The sequence below is a fragment of the Canis lupus genome, chromosome 11 (assembly GCF_011100685.1).
Source record: "Canis lupus familiaris isolate Mischka breed German Shepherd chromosome 11, alternate assembly UU_Cfam_GSD_1.0, whole genome shotgun sequence".
Classification (NCBI taxonomy): Eukaryota; Metazoa; Chordata; class Mammalia; order Carnivora; family Canidae; genus Canis; species Canis lupus.
Window position 1 is genome coordinate 26,805,885 of NC_049232.1, and position 20,577 is coordinate 26,826,461.

General features: G+C 39.0%; 1 protein-coding gene across 1 annotated transcript in view; it reads left to right on the forward strand.

The window, feature by feature from the left end:
* Positions 1-4,993: 4,993 nt before the first annotated feature.
* The window catches only part of MATR3 (matrin 3), a 31,884-nt gene continuing 16,300 nt past the window's right edge, over positions 4,994-20,577 (forward strand). Inside the window, exons 1-2 of the mRNA NM_001205258.1 lie at positions 4,994-5,042; positions 18,148-19,239. Coding sequence (NP_001192187.1) covers positions 18,328-19,239 — 912 coding nt within the window. The 5' untranslated portion in view covers positions 4,994-5,042; positions 18,148-18,327. The remainder of the gene's footprint in view (positions 5,043-18,147; positions 19,240-20,577) is intronic.

Sequence of the window (20,577 nt, forward strand, 5' to 3'; positions counted from 1 at the left end):
ACAAAATGAAGTTCAGAAATAGACTCTAAATTAAAATTTAAAAGTACAATAAGAAAGCATGATTTTCCTTTATATAATCATGTAGTTAGTACCTTTGCATTCTAAGTTAAAAAAAAAAACAAAACAAAATAAAATGAGTACTTAAAAGTAATGAATGATGTGACTAGATTTTTTAAAAATTCTGTATGAAGGGGCACCTGGCTGGCTCTATTAGTAGAGCATGCAACTCTAGATTTAAAGTATTTAAAAAGCAAATCTTTTAGTATACCACTATATAACAAACCACCTTAAAACAGTGGTTCAAACAAGTATTACAAATTCTTTAGGTTGATAGGGCTCAGCTGGGTGGTAATGTTCTCCCATGGAACTCTAGCCATTTGGAGGCTTCACTCGGCTGGAGCTATAGACTGAAGTGCTTTGGTTCTTTTGATGTGGCTTCTTCACAGTGTTTGGGATTCTCACATGGCAACTGGGTTCCAAGTGGATGAGAAAAGATTTTAAAGGTCTAAAAAAGTCACTTCTGCATTCTGATGGTCAGCCATTTACAGGGCCCTTCCAGATGCAGGTAGAATGGAGATTGATTCGACTATGAGGAGTGGCAAAGAATTTGTGGGCATGTTTAGAATGTACATGTATATACACAAAGTGATAAATGGGTTTATGTAGGGGAACACAAGTTGGGGAAAACTGTTGTGTTCTTTGAATCTTATATTTATTACCTATTCAAAAATTCCTTCTTAAATTCCCTCTTGGGAAACCTCGGGGGGCTTGAGGTTGAGCATCTCCCTTCAGCTCAGGGCATGATCCCAGAGTCTCAGGATCAAGTCCCATATCAAGCCTCCCCAGAGGGAGCCTGCTTCTCCCTCTGCCTGTGTCTCTGCCTCTGTGTGTTTCTCATGAATAAATAAATAAAAATCTTAAAAAACAAAAAAAAACTCCCTCTTGTCTGCACCTACCCCATGCCACTGCTAAAAGAGCCATTGGTTAACAGTTGTCTATTTTTAAAAAGCTTAAAGTACAAGAATGACCTGGTTTCAGGGCATTAAATCTGTCAAAATAAGTAGATGGTGGGTTGTCAAGAGATTCTGAGGCTACAGCTCTGTTGAAAGCAGTATCAGGTAATGCTGAAAAGCTCTGGGTTTGGATTTATATAGAACTGGGTTCAAATTCTGACTTGTCACTATTTAGCTGCATCACCTCCAAGCTTCTTAATCTCTTACATAAAACAGGAATAATGGTACTTTACCCTTAAAATTATGGTAACAATTAGAAAGCATCAGCTACTTAGTGATTGTGGTATCAAAATACATGTCCTCAATATGTCTCCTGTGCAAAACTGTAAAAGGTCTTCATTATCAGCTCAAATCCAGACTCTCCTGGTGTTTAAAGTCTTATATAACATAGCTGTACCAAGCTTGTCGCTTGACCTTTCAGAGTCTCAGCAGAAATTCTTGCTTTGTAGCCTCATTCTTTATCATAGTGGTGCACACTTCGCCTACTCCCAAGTAACCCAAACTAGTATAGAGCTCTTAATTCATCTCTACTCAGAAACCAGATTTCTTGTTCATTCACCATCAGACTATACATGATCCTCAAGACCAGGTAACTGGTCATTGAATCCCCACCCTTTGTACTGTGTCCTTCGTGAAATAGGCATTTGATGACTGAAATCTTGTATCAAGTTTGGTTTCCAATGTGTCTTTTTGCTGATGAGCCACTAAGCAGATCCTCAGTAAATACTCTGATAGTTCGACTTTCTTCTTTGTATGATCACCAGATGGCATTACAGCCTTCTACAAAAACATGGGTAAGTACATTATCTTAGTTCTAAGATGCATTCCTGTTTCTTCATGAGGAACAGAGCTTCTTGTTTCATCTAAGAGCTGGAAACAACATAAAGGGAAGTCTTAGCCAATATTACTTGGAATCAAAGGCTCACCAAGTAGGAAGCAGGTAAGATTTTCAATGGAAGATGCAAGATTCACTGAGGAATTAGGATCTTCCAAAATTTGATTCCATAACTAGCTAGTAGACTTAAACATCACTTGTTCAGAGGAGCATCAGTTCTTCATGGTTAAACAACATACATGGAAAATACGGGATTGCAATTCCACTCTTCACCATGGCTATTTAAAAATTGTCCCTCACAGAAAACTTAGTCACAAAATTGAAGGCACCTAACTATAATTCCCAAGTCTTCAACCAAATCTATTAACTCCACACCATCCTCTCCATGCCTCCTGTTGAAGTACATGTCTGCTTTCTCTGGATCCTTTTCTTTCAGTGTCCATTACAAATTGTCCCTTCTTTAACCTTTTTTCTCTCTCTCTCTTTTTTTTTTTATGAGAGACACAGAAAGGCAGAAACACAGGCAGAGGGAGGAGCAGGCTCCATGCAGGGAGCCCAATGTGGGACTCTATCCAGGGTCTCCAGGATCAGGCCCTGGGCTGAAGGCAGCGCTAAACCCCTGAGCCACCCAGGCTGCCCTAACTTGTTTTTTCAACCAAGCCTTTCCTGCCAACATTTTAATTGTGCTCCCATAGTAAGTGGTGCCTGGATGGCACAGTCGGTTGAACATCTGACTTAGTTTCAGCTCAGGTCATGATCATAGGCTCCAATGCCCCCTTGAGATTCTCCCCTCTTCCACTTGTGCTTTCTCTAAAGTAAATATTTTTCTAAAAAAGCCACAAAACTGGGGTGCCTGGGTGGCTCAGTCAGTCAAGCATCTGCCTTAGGCTCAGGTCATGATCCCAGGGTCCTGGGATTGAGTCGGGTTCCCTGCTCAGTGGGAAGCCTGCTTCTCCTGCTCTCTCTGCTTGCTGCATCCCGTGCTTGTGCTCTCTTAATATGTCAAAATCTTTTAAACACACACACATAAAACTGGCATAGTAAAGTGAAAAACTCAACCTTGCTTTCTCTAGTCTCTTCATAGCCAAACCTTTCCTGCAGTGGGTAGTTTCCAGCTTCCATTTCAATACTTTGCACCTCCAGTCTGACTTCCTCTCCCACTTTACTGGAAACAAGTCCGTAACATTAAGGATGATGTCCACACTAGCTAAATCTTCTGTAGATGTTTTTAGTCCTAATTTTCCCTGTTCTTGTTTCATCGAAGAGCTGGAAACAACATAAAGGGAAGTCTTAGCCAAGATTACTTGGAATCAAAGGCTCACCAAGTAGAAAGCGAAGATTGAAAGCCCAGTTCAAAAATCCTGAGGTAGACTTTGAGAAACTACAGTAAGGCTGGTGGAAAGGGCCATCTCCCTGGGTTTTCAAATTTAAAAGCAGAGGGCCCCGCAGTCACCTGGAACCTCAAGTAAATTAGTGAATACAAATACTAATAGCTCTCAAATTTCACTCCCCTTCGCTTAGAGGACTCGACCTCTATTTTAGCTGTCAAGGTGGTACAATTTCTGTGCCTCCCTGCTCTTCCCAAAACTTTTTGTTCCCACCCTCCTTGTGCTTAATTTGAATTTGGTCTCCTTTGCCATTCAACTCTGCCTGATAAGCTTCTCAAGGTCCTAAGTCCTCTATTTTCACTGTATTGTCTCCAGCTTCTTTCAAATCCCATTGCTTCACTTATGTCCTTAACTCAGATGTGCCACTAACCCACATCTTTTCCCCCTGTGCTCAGGACCCATAAATCCACTCCTTTAAAATTGATGCCAAATAAATAAAATAAAAGCCAAACATCTTACCTTATGGTCTCTCCTCCTGGTACTCTGCAAGTGCCAGTTAACAGCACTGCTAACCATTGAGCTGTCATTCATCCAGAACACTTACCTTCCTCATCTTCCATATCTAGTCCTAGAGGAACTCCAGTTTTCTCCTGGTCTCCACTATCTTCTCAGAGGACTCCGAATGATTTTTCAAAGATGCAAATCTGATTCAGCACAGTCAAGATCTTAAAAATTTGAGTGCTATTAGTATTTGTATTCACTAATTTAACTCAGGTTCCAGGTGACTGCGGGGCCCTCTGCTTTTATTTTTTATTTTTTTTAATTTATTTATGATAGTCACACACGCACACACACACACACACAGAGGCAGAGACACAGGCAGAGGGAGAAGCAGGCTCCATGCACCGGGAGCCCGACGTGGGATTCGATCCCGGGTCTCCAGGGCCAAAGGCAGGCGCCAAACCGCTGCGCCACCCAGGGATCCCTATTTTTATTTATTTATTTATTTTAGAGATTTTATTTATTTATTCATGAGAGACAGAGAAAGAGAGGCAGAGGGAGAAACAGGCTCCACACAGGGAGCCCGACGTGGGATTCGATCCCAGGTCTTCAGGATCACACCCTGGGCTGCAGGCGGCGCTAAACCGCTGCCCCACCGGGGCTGCCCCCCTCTGCTTTTTAAATTTGAAAACCCAGGGAAATGGCCCTTTCCGCCAGCCTTACTGTAGTTTCTCAAAGTCTACCTCAGGATTTTCACATGTGCAATTCGGGAACCTCCATCAGACTCGAGTGTCCTACATTCAATCAAATTCAAAGTGGCGGCGGTGTTTTGGGTGGACTGATGGAGGTTCCCGAATTGCACATGTGAAAATCCTGCTATCTTTCCCCGTCTGGCGCTCGCTACTATTCCTCGGCAAATACTGAGAGAATAATCAGAATAGAAATCGGGTCTAAGCTAGTGACCTGCGACTCGCTTCTAACACATACCCTTATTTAAATTTCGCACCATGAAGTTTAAGGGCTGGGAAAAAGCTTTGAGGACTGGGACTCGAACCCGTAAATTGCGGCTCTCTATCCATTTCCCGCCACAGGCGGGCTGCAGGATTAGAGAACAACGACCGCGGTGCAGGGCGCGGGTGGTGTGCGCGCCCAGAGTAGGGGGGAGGGGCCGGCGCGCGCCGAGACAGGACCTGCGAGCGGGGGGCGGGGGGGGGGGTGGACTCTCGCGAGAGCAGGTTTGTTCTTGGGCTGCAGCCGCCGCTGCCACCTCTTACCAGTGCCGTTGCTGCGGGGGATTGTGGGAGCCTCCGCGTCCCGCTCGCTGGGAGAGAGGTACCTCTCCTTTTCCCTCTCCCTTTCCTTAAGGTAGGCGTGAAGCGGGTAAGAATCGGGGTGGGGTGGCCGGGGGCTCTCGGCGTCCGCCGGGAGGAGGCAGCGACGGCGACAGGGGCCGCGGGGAGCCGGCGGCGCGCCTTTCTTGCTCGCTCCCGCTCGCCCGCTCTGCCTCCCTCCTCGCTGCGTATGTGAGCCGCCTGATCGGCGGCCGCCATGTTAGGAGCGCAGTGGCGGCGCAACCAGCCTCCTCGGGCGGCGGAGGTGAGCGGTCCCGGAGGGAGACCTGCGGCCAGCCAAGGGCCCGGGGTGCGGAGGAAGAGTCAGGGGGCGCCGAGGGCAGCCGATCGGCCGAGCTTACCGCGTCCTGGGCTTGCTGTGGGCGGGGGCGGGACCAAGAGCCCGTTACACGCGGGCTGGTGCTCTGAGGCGAAGGGAGGAGCGCGCTCGAGGCCTGAGGGACTGACTGTCCATAGGGGGCCTGCCGTTTGGGGAGAATAGTTAAAGCAGCGAAGTCTTGGGATAGCGCCAGCCCCAGATAGGTGTGTGTTTGTTGTTGTTTTTTTTTTTTCTCTTTGCCCCTTTAAAATGTGCCGCAAAATGGAGGATTTCGCAGATTCAAAAGCTGCCATTTGAGTAGCGTTTCTTTCTTCTCTTGGTGTCACGGCCTTCGCTCTGCTTTTGGCCCATAGCTTCATAGCGCCCCCTAAGACTCCCTGTCCCCCGCCCACACACATGCGCGCGGGATTTTAGCCGGACCTCAGAAACAATTCCTCCCCACCCCCATCGCGTAAAAATGGCCGAAAAATGAAACGTTAACGCTTGTTTTTCGTATTGCGTCGTGGAGAAAGCCTTCTGCTGTAGGCTGCGAGCCAAGAGACTTGTTTAAAGAATCCCCTCCTATTCCTTTTCTTTTTATTAAGGTATTATCAGTCTGCGTTCCCCTAAAGAAGATCGTGTGTTGTGGGACCTTCCGGTTTCCAGACAAAGGGTTTGGAGTACCGTGGTGTATTCGGCACATCGTTGTTCTTTTCATTGCTAGCCTTGTGCCGTGTTCGGGGTTTTACAGGGACTTTTCCCGTTTGCCGTGGAAGAATTCTCCTAGATGTTTTTCTTCCTGTGTGCCCTATACTGTGGAATATTCCTATTGGATCAGTTACCGTTTTCCAGACAGATATTTCTAGAACGCTTATGGCGATTCCGAAATTTCTAGTTTTTCAAGCGCACTGGAATATGTGAGAGTCGTTGATTTCCCAGGTCTTAGTCATGAGATTTTTGTCTTGATGCTGCGTTCTGTGGAATAGACTTTGGTTTAAGATTTTTAAGTAGTGGATAAATTTAAACAGTTGTACTCCGCGGGCAAAAATTCTATTTTAGGCTGTTTTCATAAAGGTTGAAAATAAAATTTGTTTTTGAAAAGTCAATAGCTCAGTCATCTGCGCAGTCTGTCGTCATAATTTTTCAACAGTAATGTTTTAGAAATGGAAGGTGGAGAAAGATTTTTGTTGCAAATACGCTGTTTGCCTTTTGCACTTAATGTTTTTCAAACTCAAAATTGAACACAAAGTACTAAATGAGAATTGTTCTGGTTTGTTATGTAAGATTGGGAGAAGAGATCTTTAGCTGGAATATGTTTGTGGTGAAGTGCTTTAAATTTAAAATTCTTGCCTTGCAGTTAACATTTATATTTATATGGCTAAATCATTAACGTGTATTTTACTCCGAGAGGACGTTTTCACTTTGGCGTTTCACTCAACTCCCTTCTCAGCTGTGTGTAAGTGAAGTTGCCTTTACAAAGCATTTTGAAGTAATTTGAGAGGATTTAGCCACTTTTGATCTGATCCTTACGTTAAAGAAGTCTTTAAACATACAAAATTCGTTAGTGCTTTTAGGATATGCAATCGCTAAATAATAGTACAAGTGAGTTAATGATATGTAAACAAAGGGTAACATGAGGAAAGCAAGAAAATTGTCTTAGGTGACTTCAGAAATGTAATTTAGATTCCTAATTTTATAGAAAAGATTAAACTCAAGAAGGTGATGGCAATATAAACAGAGGCAGTGCTGCGGGTGTGTTCTAGAACACTTGAAATTTTTTTGGGTACTTGATTCAGACTCCTGTTACAATACATAGCCTTAAAAATGGAAGGACTATACTTAAAGGAATTTATCCTAGAGGAAGAGTATACAAAAGATTTGTGTACATAATGTTGATATAAGTTACCAAGTTTACTACAAATATAAAAGATTTAATACTTAGAGATGTGCTAATTTTACAGTGTGGTTATTGGATGTAACTCTATATAGCTTTTTTTTTTTTTTAAGATTTTATTTATTCATTCATGAGAGACAGAGAGAGAGGGGGGCAGAGACACAGGCTGAGAGAGAAGCAGGCTCCATGCAGGGAGCTTGATAAGGGACTCATTCCAGGACTCCAGGATCACGCCTTCAGCTGAAGGCAGGTGCTCAACCGCTGAGCCACCCAGGCGTCCCTATATAGTTTTTTAAAACCATTTTTTTAAGAGGAGGGTAATGATGAGAAAATAATAGAATATATTACTTGAAAAGAACATAATAAAACTGCTGATCCCAAATTTGATGCCTTTTTTTGTTTGTTTTTTTAAAGGAACTTGTGAATAAGCATAAAAATAGAGATGTGCCAAAACACGTTAGCTCTGGATTTGGTGTTGGCATTATGGTTGATTTATATTTTTTTCCTTGTGTTTTTCTGAGATTTCCACAACAAATTAGTTATTTATGTGGGGGGGGGGGAGCGGTGAAACATGTTTATACATGCTATACTGCCTTTTTTTTTTTTTTTTTTAAGATTTATTTATTTATTCAGAGAAAGCGAAAGAGAGGCAGAGACACAGGCAGAGAGAGAAACCGGCTCCATGCAGGGAGCCCGACGTGGGACTCGATCCTAGGTCTCCAGGATCACACCCCGGGCTGCAGGCGGCGCTAAACCGCTGCGCCACCGGGGCTGCCCTACATGCTATACTGCTTAAAAGACCAGTATCTCATGTTTTGTTTGTTTAGGACCTCAATTATTTTTTTTTTTAATTTTTTATTTATTTATGATAGGCACACAGTGAGAGAGAGAGAGAGAGGCAGAGACACAGGCAGAGGGAGAAGCAGGCTCCATGCACCGGAAGCCCGACGTGGGATTCGATCCCGGGTCTCCAGGATCGCGCCCTGGGCCAAAGGCAGGCGCCAAACCGCTGCGCCACCCAGGAATCCCGACCTCAATTATTTTTAAGGGGAATTGAGATAAAAGTGAACCAATTTGTTGAAGTCTGAAATGCAGAGTATTTAAAAGTGACAAAAAGTATTGTTTATTATATAAGATACTTTGGTTATTACCTGTAGACAATGGAGGAATCCGAAGGCATCCTTATGTAAGAATATTTAATTAACCAGTATGGGGACTGATGGTGATGAGGTTACAGTGTGAAATGAAGTCATTATAAACTATTTTGAGAATGATCAAATCAAGGAATGGGGAATAATAGTTTGTTAAATTGTTCTTCGAAGCACATCTTTTAGTTAAAGGTACTTTTATTTATTTTTTTAAAGAGATCTTATTTATTTATTCATGAGAGATACAATGAGAGAGAGAGATAGGCAGAGGGAGAAGCAGGCTCCATGCATGGAGCCCGATGTGGGACTTGATCCCCGGACTCTAGGATCCTGCCCTGGGCTGTAGGCAGACGTTAAACCGCTGAGCCACCCAGGGATACCCTAGTTAAAGGTACTTCTTAAAAAAAAAAAGAAAAATACATACTTTGTTTTATTTATTTATTTTTAATTTTTTTTATTTTTTATAATTTTTAATTTTTATTTATTTTAATTTAATTATTTATTTTTAATTCTGTTGGCTTTTTTTTTTTTTTTTTAAGATTCCATTTATTTATTCATAGACACAGAGAGGCAGAGACACAGGCAGAGGGAGAGGGAGAGGGAGAAGCAGGCTCCCTGCAGGGTCTCCAGGATCACACCCCAGGCTGCAGGCGGCGCCAAACCGCTGTGCCACTGGGGCTGCCCTACTTGTTTTTTAAATATAGTCTTCTTTCATTTAGAGTTTCACTAAAGCTGTCCCACATTTGTGCCAACAGGTTCTGAGTGGACTTGATTTTGGGGTGAACAATACTGTATTCTTTGAGGGTGGGATGGAAGGGTTGTAGACAGTGTAGTTTCACAATATTTTTTTATATAGTGGTTATTCCATGTATATGGGGTAACACTATCCAAGGAAATAAAGCTCTGTAATTTATAATTCTTGGCTATGTATCGGGCCTTCTTGTTGGATCATTAAGATTGAGAGCTCTGAAAATCTTGATTTAGAGAAAATAAAGTTCACATGTAGAAAATTTTATCAGATGAAACTAGAGCAGAGAGAAAAGCCAGTGGTTTGAGAGAATTGTATGTGTGTAGCCTTCAAAAGATACTTGTAAATGGTTTTTAAAATTTGCTACTTTAGCTTTTTATTTATTGCTGCCTGTTTATCTTAAGCTTAAATATAAACTTGTAATACAATAGGAGTTACATGATAAAGTGCTGTGTTATCTTGCCTGACAAAATTACTGTGACAGGTCTGAGTAGATGGAGTGCCTTTGATATGATGCAGCTTCCATATGATTTCCAACTGTTTATCAAACTTTAATGTTCTCTGCGTATATAAGGCTCAAAACTTTGAAATTAAACAATTTACAGGAAAAAGCAATGAAATCTTAGGTTTAAATTTTTTTAATTTATTTTTTTATTTAAAGATTAAAAAAAAAAAAACTTATTCATGAGAGACATGGAGGGAGAGAGGCAGAGACACAAGCAGAGGGAGAAGCAGGCTTCCTGCAAGGAGCCGGATGTGGGACTCTATCCCTGATCCCAGGATCATGCCCTGGGCAGACACTCAGTCGCTGAGCCACCCAGACGTCCCAAATTTTTAAAAATTTAGTTAAAAATTTTGTTTTAGCTGTAAGTTTTTCCAAAGTTCAAAGGCTAATTGATATAAAGAACCCGCTTTTTTCTGGAAAGTTTTTTAAATGGCAGATCTCTGACATTTCTCTTGGACTCTCAGTCCCAGTAGCTTGTGGTTGTTGATGCTTATCTTAAAATACAAACCAATTTAGTAGGAAAACAAAAAAAGATGAATGAAGAGGGAGGGTGGGGTAATTCATCCCAGCTATTGCTGCTGGATAAAAGCAAAGGGTGATACCTATGGTGGATGACATCCTGGGCAGCAATAAATGCAATGAGTATGGAAAATAATCAGTTGATACTAGGTCTAAATTGGATCTTTGATTTGTAGTATTACTGGTTGCTAATGAGGATAAATAGCCTTCGGATCTTTCAAGGTGATTTGTATGTTTTTTTGTTTTTTTTTTTTCTCCTTTGTGGTAATTACTAGGATACTAAATATCTTCCTCTGGTATGGTAATTTATAGAAGAACCTAATCCATATGTAAAAATTTAAAGTGTTTCAGCCTCTATTGGAAAAGGAAAAATAGTATCAAAGAAGTACAAACATTTGTACTTAAAAATTCTTAATGTAAGAAAATGTGACAGTGGGCTTTTAATGCTTAACTGAGTATCCTTGTGTGGGCTGTAGTATTCTGGAAGAGTACCACAGAGGGAGGGAGTTTAAAACTTGAAGCTTCAGGAGACACCAATAAATATTTATACCAACATTCTTGGTAATGGCAGGAAACTGGAAACAGCCTAAATGTTCATCATCTACGGAATAAGTGAGCATATGTGCCATGTGGTGTGTATATTGCTGTGAAATGTAGGTTTATTTCATGTATAAATGAGTTTTTTAGAAGTAGGTAAGAAAAGTACATATGTATTAAGTCAGTTTGTATGAAATGCAGAAATGCAAAGTTAACACTTTTTAAAAAAATGTATATATTAAATAAAACTTAAAAACCAAGGGATTGCAGAAAGGGAAGAGCAATGCACTGGAAATTGATAGGTAGAAGATATCTAAGATGTTGTTAACATTCCTTTTCTAAACTTGAGTATTTTTATACCCTGGTTTGTACAATGCATGATATAAAGGGGGGCAGTGCTGAGTTTTAAGAGAATTACTAGTATTAAGTGAAGAGAAGGAAAGTCCAGCAAATACATTTACACAAGTAGTGAGCAGTCCCTGTAACTGTTTATAAAATTTTTGGCGTAAGGTGTTGGCTTATGGTGGAAAAAAATAGATTGAGAGAAGTAGAATGCAACTAATACCTGAAAGGTACTGAAAATCATGGTGTATATTTGATGTGGTAAGTAGTAGGGGGCAGTGTGGGGTGTTTTGTTTGCTTTTTGTTTTGTTTTAGCAGGGGAGTATATAAAATAGTTTTAGGGGGTTTTTATTGAAATCTGTAAACATTGATGCAAAGAGGGATCAATGAAAGACAAGAGGACTAGTGATCTCCAGTAAGGTTATGGCAGAGAGATAAGGCCTTTGTTTTCTTGTTTGTTTTTAAAGATTTTATTTACTTATTCTTGAGAGGCAGAGAGAGAGGGCAGAGGGAGAAGCAGGCTCCCTGCAAGGAGCCCAATGCAGGACTTTATCCTGGGCTCCAGGATCAGGCTCTGAGCCAAAGGCAGACACTCAAGTGCTGAGCCACCCAGGTGTCCCGGATGAGAAGATAATTTAAAGGTAGATTGGTAATAGAGAATAAAGGAAGAGATTTAATCTGTCCAATTCCCCTAAGCCTATGCTGCTTTTTCTTTAGCATGATCTAGGTTAATACCAGTGTCATTCATTCATTCATTTATTTTTTTTTTAAGATTTTTATTTATTTATTCATAGACACAGAGAGAGAGAGAGGCAGAGACACAGGCAGAGGGAGAAGCAGGCTCCAAGCAGGGAGCCTGATAGGGGACTCGATCCCGGGTCCCCAGGATCACACCCCAGGCTGCAGGCAGCGCCAAACCGCTGAGCCACCAGGGCTGCCCTCATTCATTCATTTAAAGATTTTATTTATTTATTCACAAGAGAGAGAAGAGGCAGAGACATAGAGGGAGAAACAGGCTCCCTGTGGGGACTGTGATGCAGGACTTGATCACAGGACCAGGGATTATGACCAGAGCCGAAGGCAGATGCTTAACCACTGAGCTACCCAGGTGCCTCACTACCAGTGTTTTATTTCTTAAAATTTTTTTAAGATTTTATTTATTCATGAGAGACACAGAGAGAGGCAGAGACACAGGCAGAGGGAAAAGCAGGCTCCATGCAGGGAGCCTGATGTGGGACTTGATCCAGGTCTCCAGGATCATGCTGAAGGTGACGCTAAACCGCTGAGCCACCGGGGCTGCCCACTACCAGTGTTTTTTAAAGCTTACTTGCAGTTTAGTAGCAAAATTCAAATATGAATTCTGACTTTGAATATAAATGAATGAGATGCTAAAGTTGACATAGGAAATAGGGAATACAGTGCAAGGGGAAGGTTTATAAGCTCTTTTATTGGTATATTTCTGGGCCATTCCTTTTTTTTTCCTTTTTTTTAAAGATTTTATTTATTTGAGACAGAGCAAGAGAGGGAGAGGCAGAGACAGGCAGAGGGAGAAGCAGGCTCCATGCAGGGAGCCCGATGTGGGACTCCATCCTGGGATCACGCCCTGAGCCGAAAGCTCAACTGCCGAGCCACCCAGGCATCCCTGGCTCATTCCTTTTGCATCTAAAGTTTTTCTCCTTGGTTGTTTGGATCATCTACAGAGAAGTCATAGTAGATGATTACTATGATATTGACCATGTACCAGAAACCATTCTAAGTGTTTTGTGTGAACTAATTTATTAAATGTTTATAGCCTTATGAAATAGGTATTATTTTCATTCCCATTTTACAAATGAAAAAACAAATGTTGATTAGCGCAAAGTCAAGCAATTTTGTAGTAGAAGTAGCATTCACATGAAGGTATTTGGTAAAAATCTCCATATACACCAAATTAAAGAGTTGTACAAATGTTTATGGAAATCAGGAGTTGAACATAAAGTGGAAGGAAAAGTCTTAAGGGTGCAGAATGGCACCTTGAGGAAAACCACTAAATATAAGTAGAGAAAAAAGTAAGCCAAGCTAGGATCAAAATCAAATTGAGTCACAAATGTCAGGTAAATGGAGTAACTTTCTATCCTGTATTGCTTTAATCTAAAAATACTTAATGTCTAATTGAAAAATCGCTAAGAAAAATGTTTTAAGTGTAGGAAAAAGAAAAATACTGCAAGCCTCAATAGAAGTCCCTTCTGATTAACATGTTTTCTGTTTTAGCAGCTGAAGGCACTTTGCAACAAACACTCTTTTATCATTAGATGCCTAAGGACCAAGAAGTGGGCTAGAAGTTGAATCCAGGTCTGTAAAATGGATTAAAAATGATAATTGTAAAGGACTTTTAAAAAATACTGGAATTTTATTTAGCCTTCTCAGTGCTACATTTTACAGTGTTTTTGTTTCTCCTATTGTGTAATGAGGCACATATGGCCTTCCACAAAACTTAAATGAATTGAGCTGGAACTATATTTCCTAAGAGGCTTACTATTAGTAGTTCATTTTATTCTGGGGTGAAAAAAAACCTTTTAATTCACTCAAAGGTGTACGATACTAAAATGAGATTATAGCACCGAAGAACCGCAGATTAAAGTATAAGGTTTTAAAGTGGTGTTTTTTGTTTTTTAGATTATTTATTTATTTATTTATTTATTTATTCAGAGAGAGAGAGGCAGAGACAGAAGCAGGCTCCATGCAGGGAGCCCGAAGTGGGACTGGATCCCGGTCTCCAGGATCAGGCCCCGGGCTGCAGGCAGCGCTAAACCACTGTGCTACCGGGGCTGCCCCTAAAGTGGTTTAAGCTCTATATAAAAGATTGAATAATTCCTCAAGATACTAAGATCCATTTTTAAAGACCAAACCTTTTTATATTTTATTTTATTTTATTTTTTATTTTTTCATGAGAGACAGAGAGAGAGAGGCAGAGACACAGGCAGAGGGAGAAGCAGGGTCCCCACGGGGAGTGTGATGTGGGACTCGATCCCAAGACCACAGGACCATGACCTGAGCCAAAGGCAGATGCTCAACCGCTGAGCCACCCAGGCATCCCTAAAAACCAAACCCTTAAAACGAGATACAAGTTAGAAAATCTCTAAGGAAAGATAGAGATGTGAACTAACATTAAAATGAAAATTTACTGACTGTAAGATAGAAACTATATTGGTGAATTTTAAGATCATTATAAAATTAGTGAGAAGCTTTAAAATATAAGGAATAATTAACTCTATAGTATAACGGGAAATGAGTTAGGAGCTTGGTTTAAAAATTCTGACCACAAGAATCTATGCTTTTGTGCGATTGATGAGAAAAGTCAAGCAGCTACCTTCAGAAATGATGCTTCTTTGAAATTAAACTTTCCCTGCCGTCTATTAGTGACGAGATTAGAATTTTTTTGCTGTATTTGTATTGTTGGTTGATACCTTAAACATATTTGGCATATTTTCACATGAATAATTTAACGTATCACAAGAGTGTTTGGCTTTCCTAGAACTTTTGGGAAATCCTGAAAATTTCTTAACACACTTGTGTGTTTTTAATTCAGAAGGGGAAAAATAAGCTACAGTGTTCTAGCTGTTGCTCTTTGAGTTTTTGTAAGATTAAAGGGTTAAAATAATGTCAGTATAAAGATTTTTTATAAGTATCTTTACTAGCTTTTATGATTATACATGAATTAAATATATGATTTTTTTAGGGCACGTTTATTTCACATATTTGAGAACATAGTTTTAAGAAATTGTTCTTTTACATAAGAAATGTAGATGTGGAACAACCATTTGCTTCTTTCTCTTCACCATGAACTTTGCAGGTGTGTTAAGCTATAATCGTTTACTGTAATATTTTAGTATTCCACTTTTAATTGAAGAAAGTTAATCCAACAAAACTATTGATGGAATGGGGAGAATTGAATGTTAACTATAAATGAAACCTTTTGGGGGAACCCTGGTGGCTTACCGGTTTAGAGCCACCCACAGCCCAATGTGTGATCCTGGAGACCCAGGATCGAGTCCCACGTCAGGCCCCTGCATGGAGCCTGCTTCTCCTTCTTCCTGTGTCTCTGCCTCTCTCTCTGTGTGTGTCTCTCATGAATAAAATAAAATCTTAAAAAAAAAAAAAGAAACATTTCTTAACCATACATATAGTATTCAGATGTTGAATGTGAAGTTAACATTTTTAGTGGCATTTACACTGGTCATGAACTAGCTTAACTTACAGGTTAATTATTTAGAATTGTCTAATGTTTCCTGCTTTTAGGGTGTGTTGCTTTTTTTTGGGAGTGAGAGGGTTTTTTTTTTTTTTTTTTTGCATTGATGGGGATTAAGATTTTAAATGGAGGGATCCCTGGGTGGCGCAGCGGTTTGGCGCCTGCCTTTGGCCCAGGGCGCGATCCTGGAGACCCGGGATCGAATCCCACATCGGGCTCCCGGTGCATGGAGCCTGCTTCTCCCTCTGCCTGTGTCTCTGCGCCTCTCTCTCTCTCTCTCTGTGACTATCATAAATAAATAAAAAAAATTAAAAAAAAAGATTTTAAATGGATAAATTAGATTATGACATTATATTCTACATTAGGAATCACAAAGGAACTACTTTTGAACTTACTTAACCTCTAGTATAGCATACTATGGGAAGGCAATTTTATGATACGGGGAAGAACAGTATAATCTTAAACATCTCAGTGTTGTGCTAACCTTAATAGGCAGTAGGTCTTGCTTATATGAGCCTTTTAAAATGGCTTGTCATTTTATTATCACTGACCAAAGATACTAAAGGAACTATTTTCATAAGTGCTCTTTAAACAGTGCTTTCATGTCTGATTTCTCTCAATTTCTTTGTTTTAATGAAAAAAAATTAAGACTTCAGTTATTTGTGTTTCAGTCAAAAGTCTGACTTAAGTCACTTTTCAAAAATAATGTTCTCATGTCCTTGTGTGGGGCTGCATTTAAGTTGAAACTCTGAGTCTCAAAAATATTAAGGTTAGTCTTAAGAGATTACAAGTTGTCATGGGATTTACATTGTTTGTCTTGCTCTTTTTCTGAGTTTTTCTGACATCCATATTCTGTTTTGTCTTAAGGTTATCTTTTATCTTTACTTCTCTTAACCTTTCCTTTTTACAGATCCACCCTTTTTATATGTGCTACAAAAAATAATTGAGATCTCTAATCCAGCAATCATTTCTTTAAAGTATGATCAATTAAAATTTTTTACATAGTCACGATACTATTGTATAATTTTCCTGAGGGAAAGGAATAGTCCTTAAAAAAAAAAGAAAACTGGTTTTTCTGTACGAAACAGCTTTGTAACATGAAGGGCAAAACTGCCATTAATAGTAATATTGCTACTTCAAAATGCTGGTTTTGAAAAGCCCTCTATAAAGATTTTTATCTTTTAAAATAAATAAATGAAAATTTAGAGGGTCCTAATAATGTTTGCACAGTATTTCAAATGCCATTCTGTATGGCATTTTTTGTAAGATACACCAAGGAAACTGTCATCTGAAAATGTTCACTTACTCTTGTCTTAATTATTCTTTAAGTGGTCTGGTGTAAATAGTTTATATAGTAGATCTCATCTAGAACTAGTTTCTTTAGTATCTTTTCTCAATTTCATCTCTCTTGGTGTGCAAAAACATCTTCTGTAATTCCAACCACCTCTGATAGCATTTCGTGTCTTTTTAACTTTGTTACATCTTTTTGTAAAATCTAACTAAGTCTTGCCTGCAACTTTTTTTTACACTTCCTCTACCACTGTTATGTCCAGTGTTTCCTCCTTGCTTTATTCGATCATTGGTGGAATTGGTCCCATAATAGACTTGTAACTATTGAATATTGCCCAATTTTTAATGTAATAAAGTTTAATAGTATTAAACTACCAGTGCTTAGGTATATGAATGATCATATGTATGATACTTAAGACAGCAATGCTTCTTAGTTGAATTACATAGCAAACAACTTTAGACCTCAATATATAGTTGTGATAATAAAAATTTATTTCATCAAGAGCATTTGTTTATGTATATCATTTGATATTTTATGAGAGTCATATGAAAATGCCTTGCAAGTTCCTCTGTAACAAGTTGAGATGAAATACGGTTTAAGGAAGGTAATGAAAGTAATTTCATCCAGAAACATTTCTTGGGGGATTGATTGTGTTCAGAATTTAAAATTTCCAGGTGATTGGGTTATTCTCGTGAAAAGTTTATGGAAATCTATGTAAGCACAATATCATTTTCATTTTTACCTGTATTGAGCTCTAGAGGTTCTGTCGCTCTGAGTATCAAATGAGCTTTGATGAATGTTAACTTAGAGGGGAGTTTCACTTCTTTAAATCACCTATACTTCCTATACCTGGGTTTTTTCTTGGAAGTTCTCCTATTTCTATATTGACCATACTTAGTTCTCCTTACTTTTTAAAATTAGAAATGAAATAAGCACTGCCTGATTGAGGATGGACAATAAGAAGGCAGTTAGTTATATGGCTTAAATTTGTGCAGAAATCCTTAAACTAGGAAGTCACTTATTTTTTTCTTCACATCTGTCTTTACCTCAAATTGATTTTGCTACATAAAGGTCTCAACTATTGTGTTTGGTCTTAGATCTTAGACTAGGTACTTGACTCCTAAGCTTCATTTACTTGTGATTTTGCTTGGTTCTTTCTGATAGTAATAAATAGGTCTCATTTTCTAAAGCAGAATACAACTGATTCATCTTTGACTTGCTGACCTTGATTTTTTTGTTTGTTTTTAGTCTTCTCCTGGAACTTAAACATCATATTATAGGGTGTATTTTTATTCTTTCAAAAGAAGAGACCCATCTATATTTTTACTGAAATTTTGATGTACTCAGACATCTAATCCTTCAATTGAAAATGTTTTTAAATTCAGTATGAAATTCCCTTTAATAAACTTTAGCATGAAAGACTTTTTAAATATCTATATGCAGGCTCTGCATACTTCTGGAATCTGTTTAAGATATGTAATAAATTCCTTGTAAGTTTGAGATCTTAAATGTTTTTTTTTTAATCAACATGATGCATAAGTTTTTTTTCTAAAAAAAACAGCATCTACTTAAAGGGATTTATGACTAAAATTGCTTATTTTTCTACAGAGTTGTCTGCTGGTTCTCAGCTTGAAGAAGATTCTACAGTCCTTATTGATCCTTTTTTCTTGGCGTTACCATTTTTTGAAGCAAAGTTAACCTAGTTTGCTAGTTCGAGCTTTCTTTTTGGCCTTCTTTTAAAAAAAAATTTTTTTTAAGTCTATAAACTAGACAAGAGATAGTTCTACAATGTCCAAGTCATTCCAGCAGTCATCTCTCGGTAGGGACTCGCAGGGTCATGGGCGTGACCTGTCTGCAGCAGGAATAGGCCTTCTTGCTGCTGCTACCCAGTCTTTAAGTATGCCAGCATCTCTTGGAAGGATGAACCAGGGTACTGCACGCCTTGCTAGTTTAATGAATCTTGGAATGAGTTCTTCATTGAATCAACAAGGAGCTCATAGTGCACTGTCTTCTGCTAGTACTTCTTCCCATAATTTGCAGTCTATATTTAACATTGGAAGTAGAGGTCCACTCCCTTTGTCTTCTCAACACCGTGGAGATGCAGACCAGGCCAGTAACATTTTGGCCAGCTTTGGTCTGTCTGCTAGAGACTTAGATGAACTGAGTCGTTATCCAGAGGACAAGATTACTCCTGAGAATTTGCCCCAAATCCTTCTACAGCTTAAAAGGAGGAGAACTGAAGAAGGCCCTACATTGAGTTATGGTAGAGATGGCAGATCTGCTACACGGGAACCACCATACAGAGTACCTAGGGATGATTGGGAAGAAAAAAGGCACTTTAGAAGAGATAGTTTTGATGATCGTGGTCCTAGTCTCAACCCAGTGCTTGATTATGACCATGGAAGTCGTTCTCAAGAATCTGGTTATTATGACAGAATGGATTATGAAGATGACAGATTAAGAGATGGAGAAAGGTGTAGGGATGATTCTTTTTTTGGTGAGACCTCGCATAACTATCATAAATTTGACAGTGAGTATGAGAGAATGGGACGTGGTCCTGGCCCCTTACAAGAGAGATCTCTCTTTGAGAAAAAGAGGGGCGCTCCTCCAAGTAGCAATATTGAAGACTTCCATGGACTCTTACCGAAGGGTTATCCCCATCTGTGCTCTATATGTGATTTGCCAGTTCATTCTAATAAGGTGAGTTAATGCAACAGATACTTCTAATTTCTTTTACATTGTAGTGCCTATTCTGTATTTACCTATATCTTTTACTCTAATTCTGTAGTCTGGTGACACTGAGTTGATCGAGAATTTTTATGCTTTTGAGAACACTTTATTTGGAAGGTAATTGTTTTTGAGCGTTAAACCAGGGCTTTACATTAATACAATCTACCTAGATTACTTCTGGCCACAAAGCTGTCATCCACTGAGATTATCTTGTTGGTTTTTGGCATCAATATGTTCTTCTTAATCATATATTTAAGCAGGTTTTTTTTGTCTGCTTTGTTGAATTGTTTTAAGTATTTTTTTTTTTTTTTTTTTTTTTTTTTGCAGTCAATGTGCTCTGCCATTCAGGATGCTAGATTTTAGCTCTCCATCTGTCTTGATTGCTGATTTGTATGTAGTAAAGATGTATTCTTGAACAATTCTCTTTTTTTCCTTATCTGTGGCTACAGGGAAAGAGTTAATGTAGAGCCCTGGTGTTTGTTTCAGTATGTTTCATATTTTAGATTAGTTCATTCTTCTTTTTTAATTTCCCTTTAACACAAACTCTCATACTATGACTGAAATTTTTCATCATTTTTTTTCTCCTTTTCCACAACTTTTCTTAAACATACTTCAAAACTCACTTTTTATTATCCCATATTGCATCTGTCCCTTTAGAAACTTGGAAAAATCAACTATTGCAGTATCCTGCTCTATGTTCCTCATAAGCATATTCTTTTTCTGACTAGGTTTAGACTTCTGGTATAGTCATTTGAGCAAAATATATATGTATATATCTAATTCTCCTTTGCTTTAATTATCACATCTAGCAAAATGGGAGCTTTTTCAAAATGCCCTTTTAAATACTTAGTTCTTTCTCTTCCAACGTTTTCAGTGTTACTCATTCTCACTGATTTTTTTTCCAATACGCAGTGCAGTTGGCTTAAGAGTCAACATAATAGCACTCTACTAGCTTGATCTATGATCTCTGACCGTCCATATTTCCTGATGTGCTGTACAGTTACTCTACTTAACATGTTGCTGCCATGAAATTGATGATGATTACTATTACAGGGTTTTTTCTTTACAGTAACATTTGGAAGGATCATTTTCATATCTATCCCTTTAAAATGCATTTTTTAGTGACTTGATTTTTTTGAGTAAATTAAATCCTAGATCTGAATGATGTTTTTAAAGTATTACCAGTCACACTCTTTTTCTATTTGTTTCTCAGTATTTTTGCCTCAGATAATTAGGAGACTTCTTTTATTTGAATTCACAGAATACTTTGAAAAATATCTTTTGAATTAATCTTTTGAGTTAATGTAT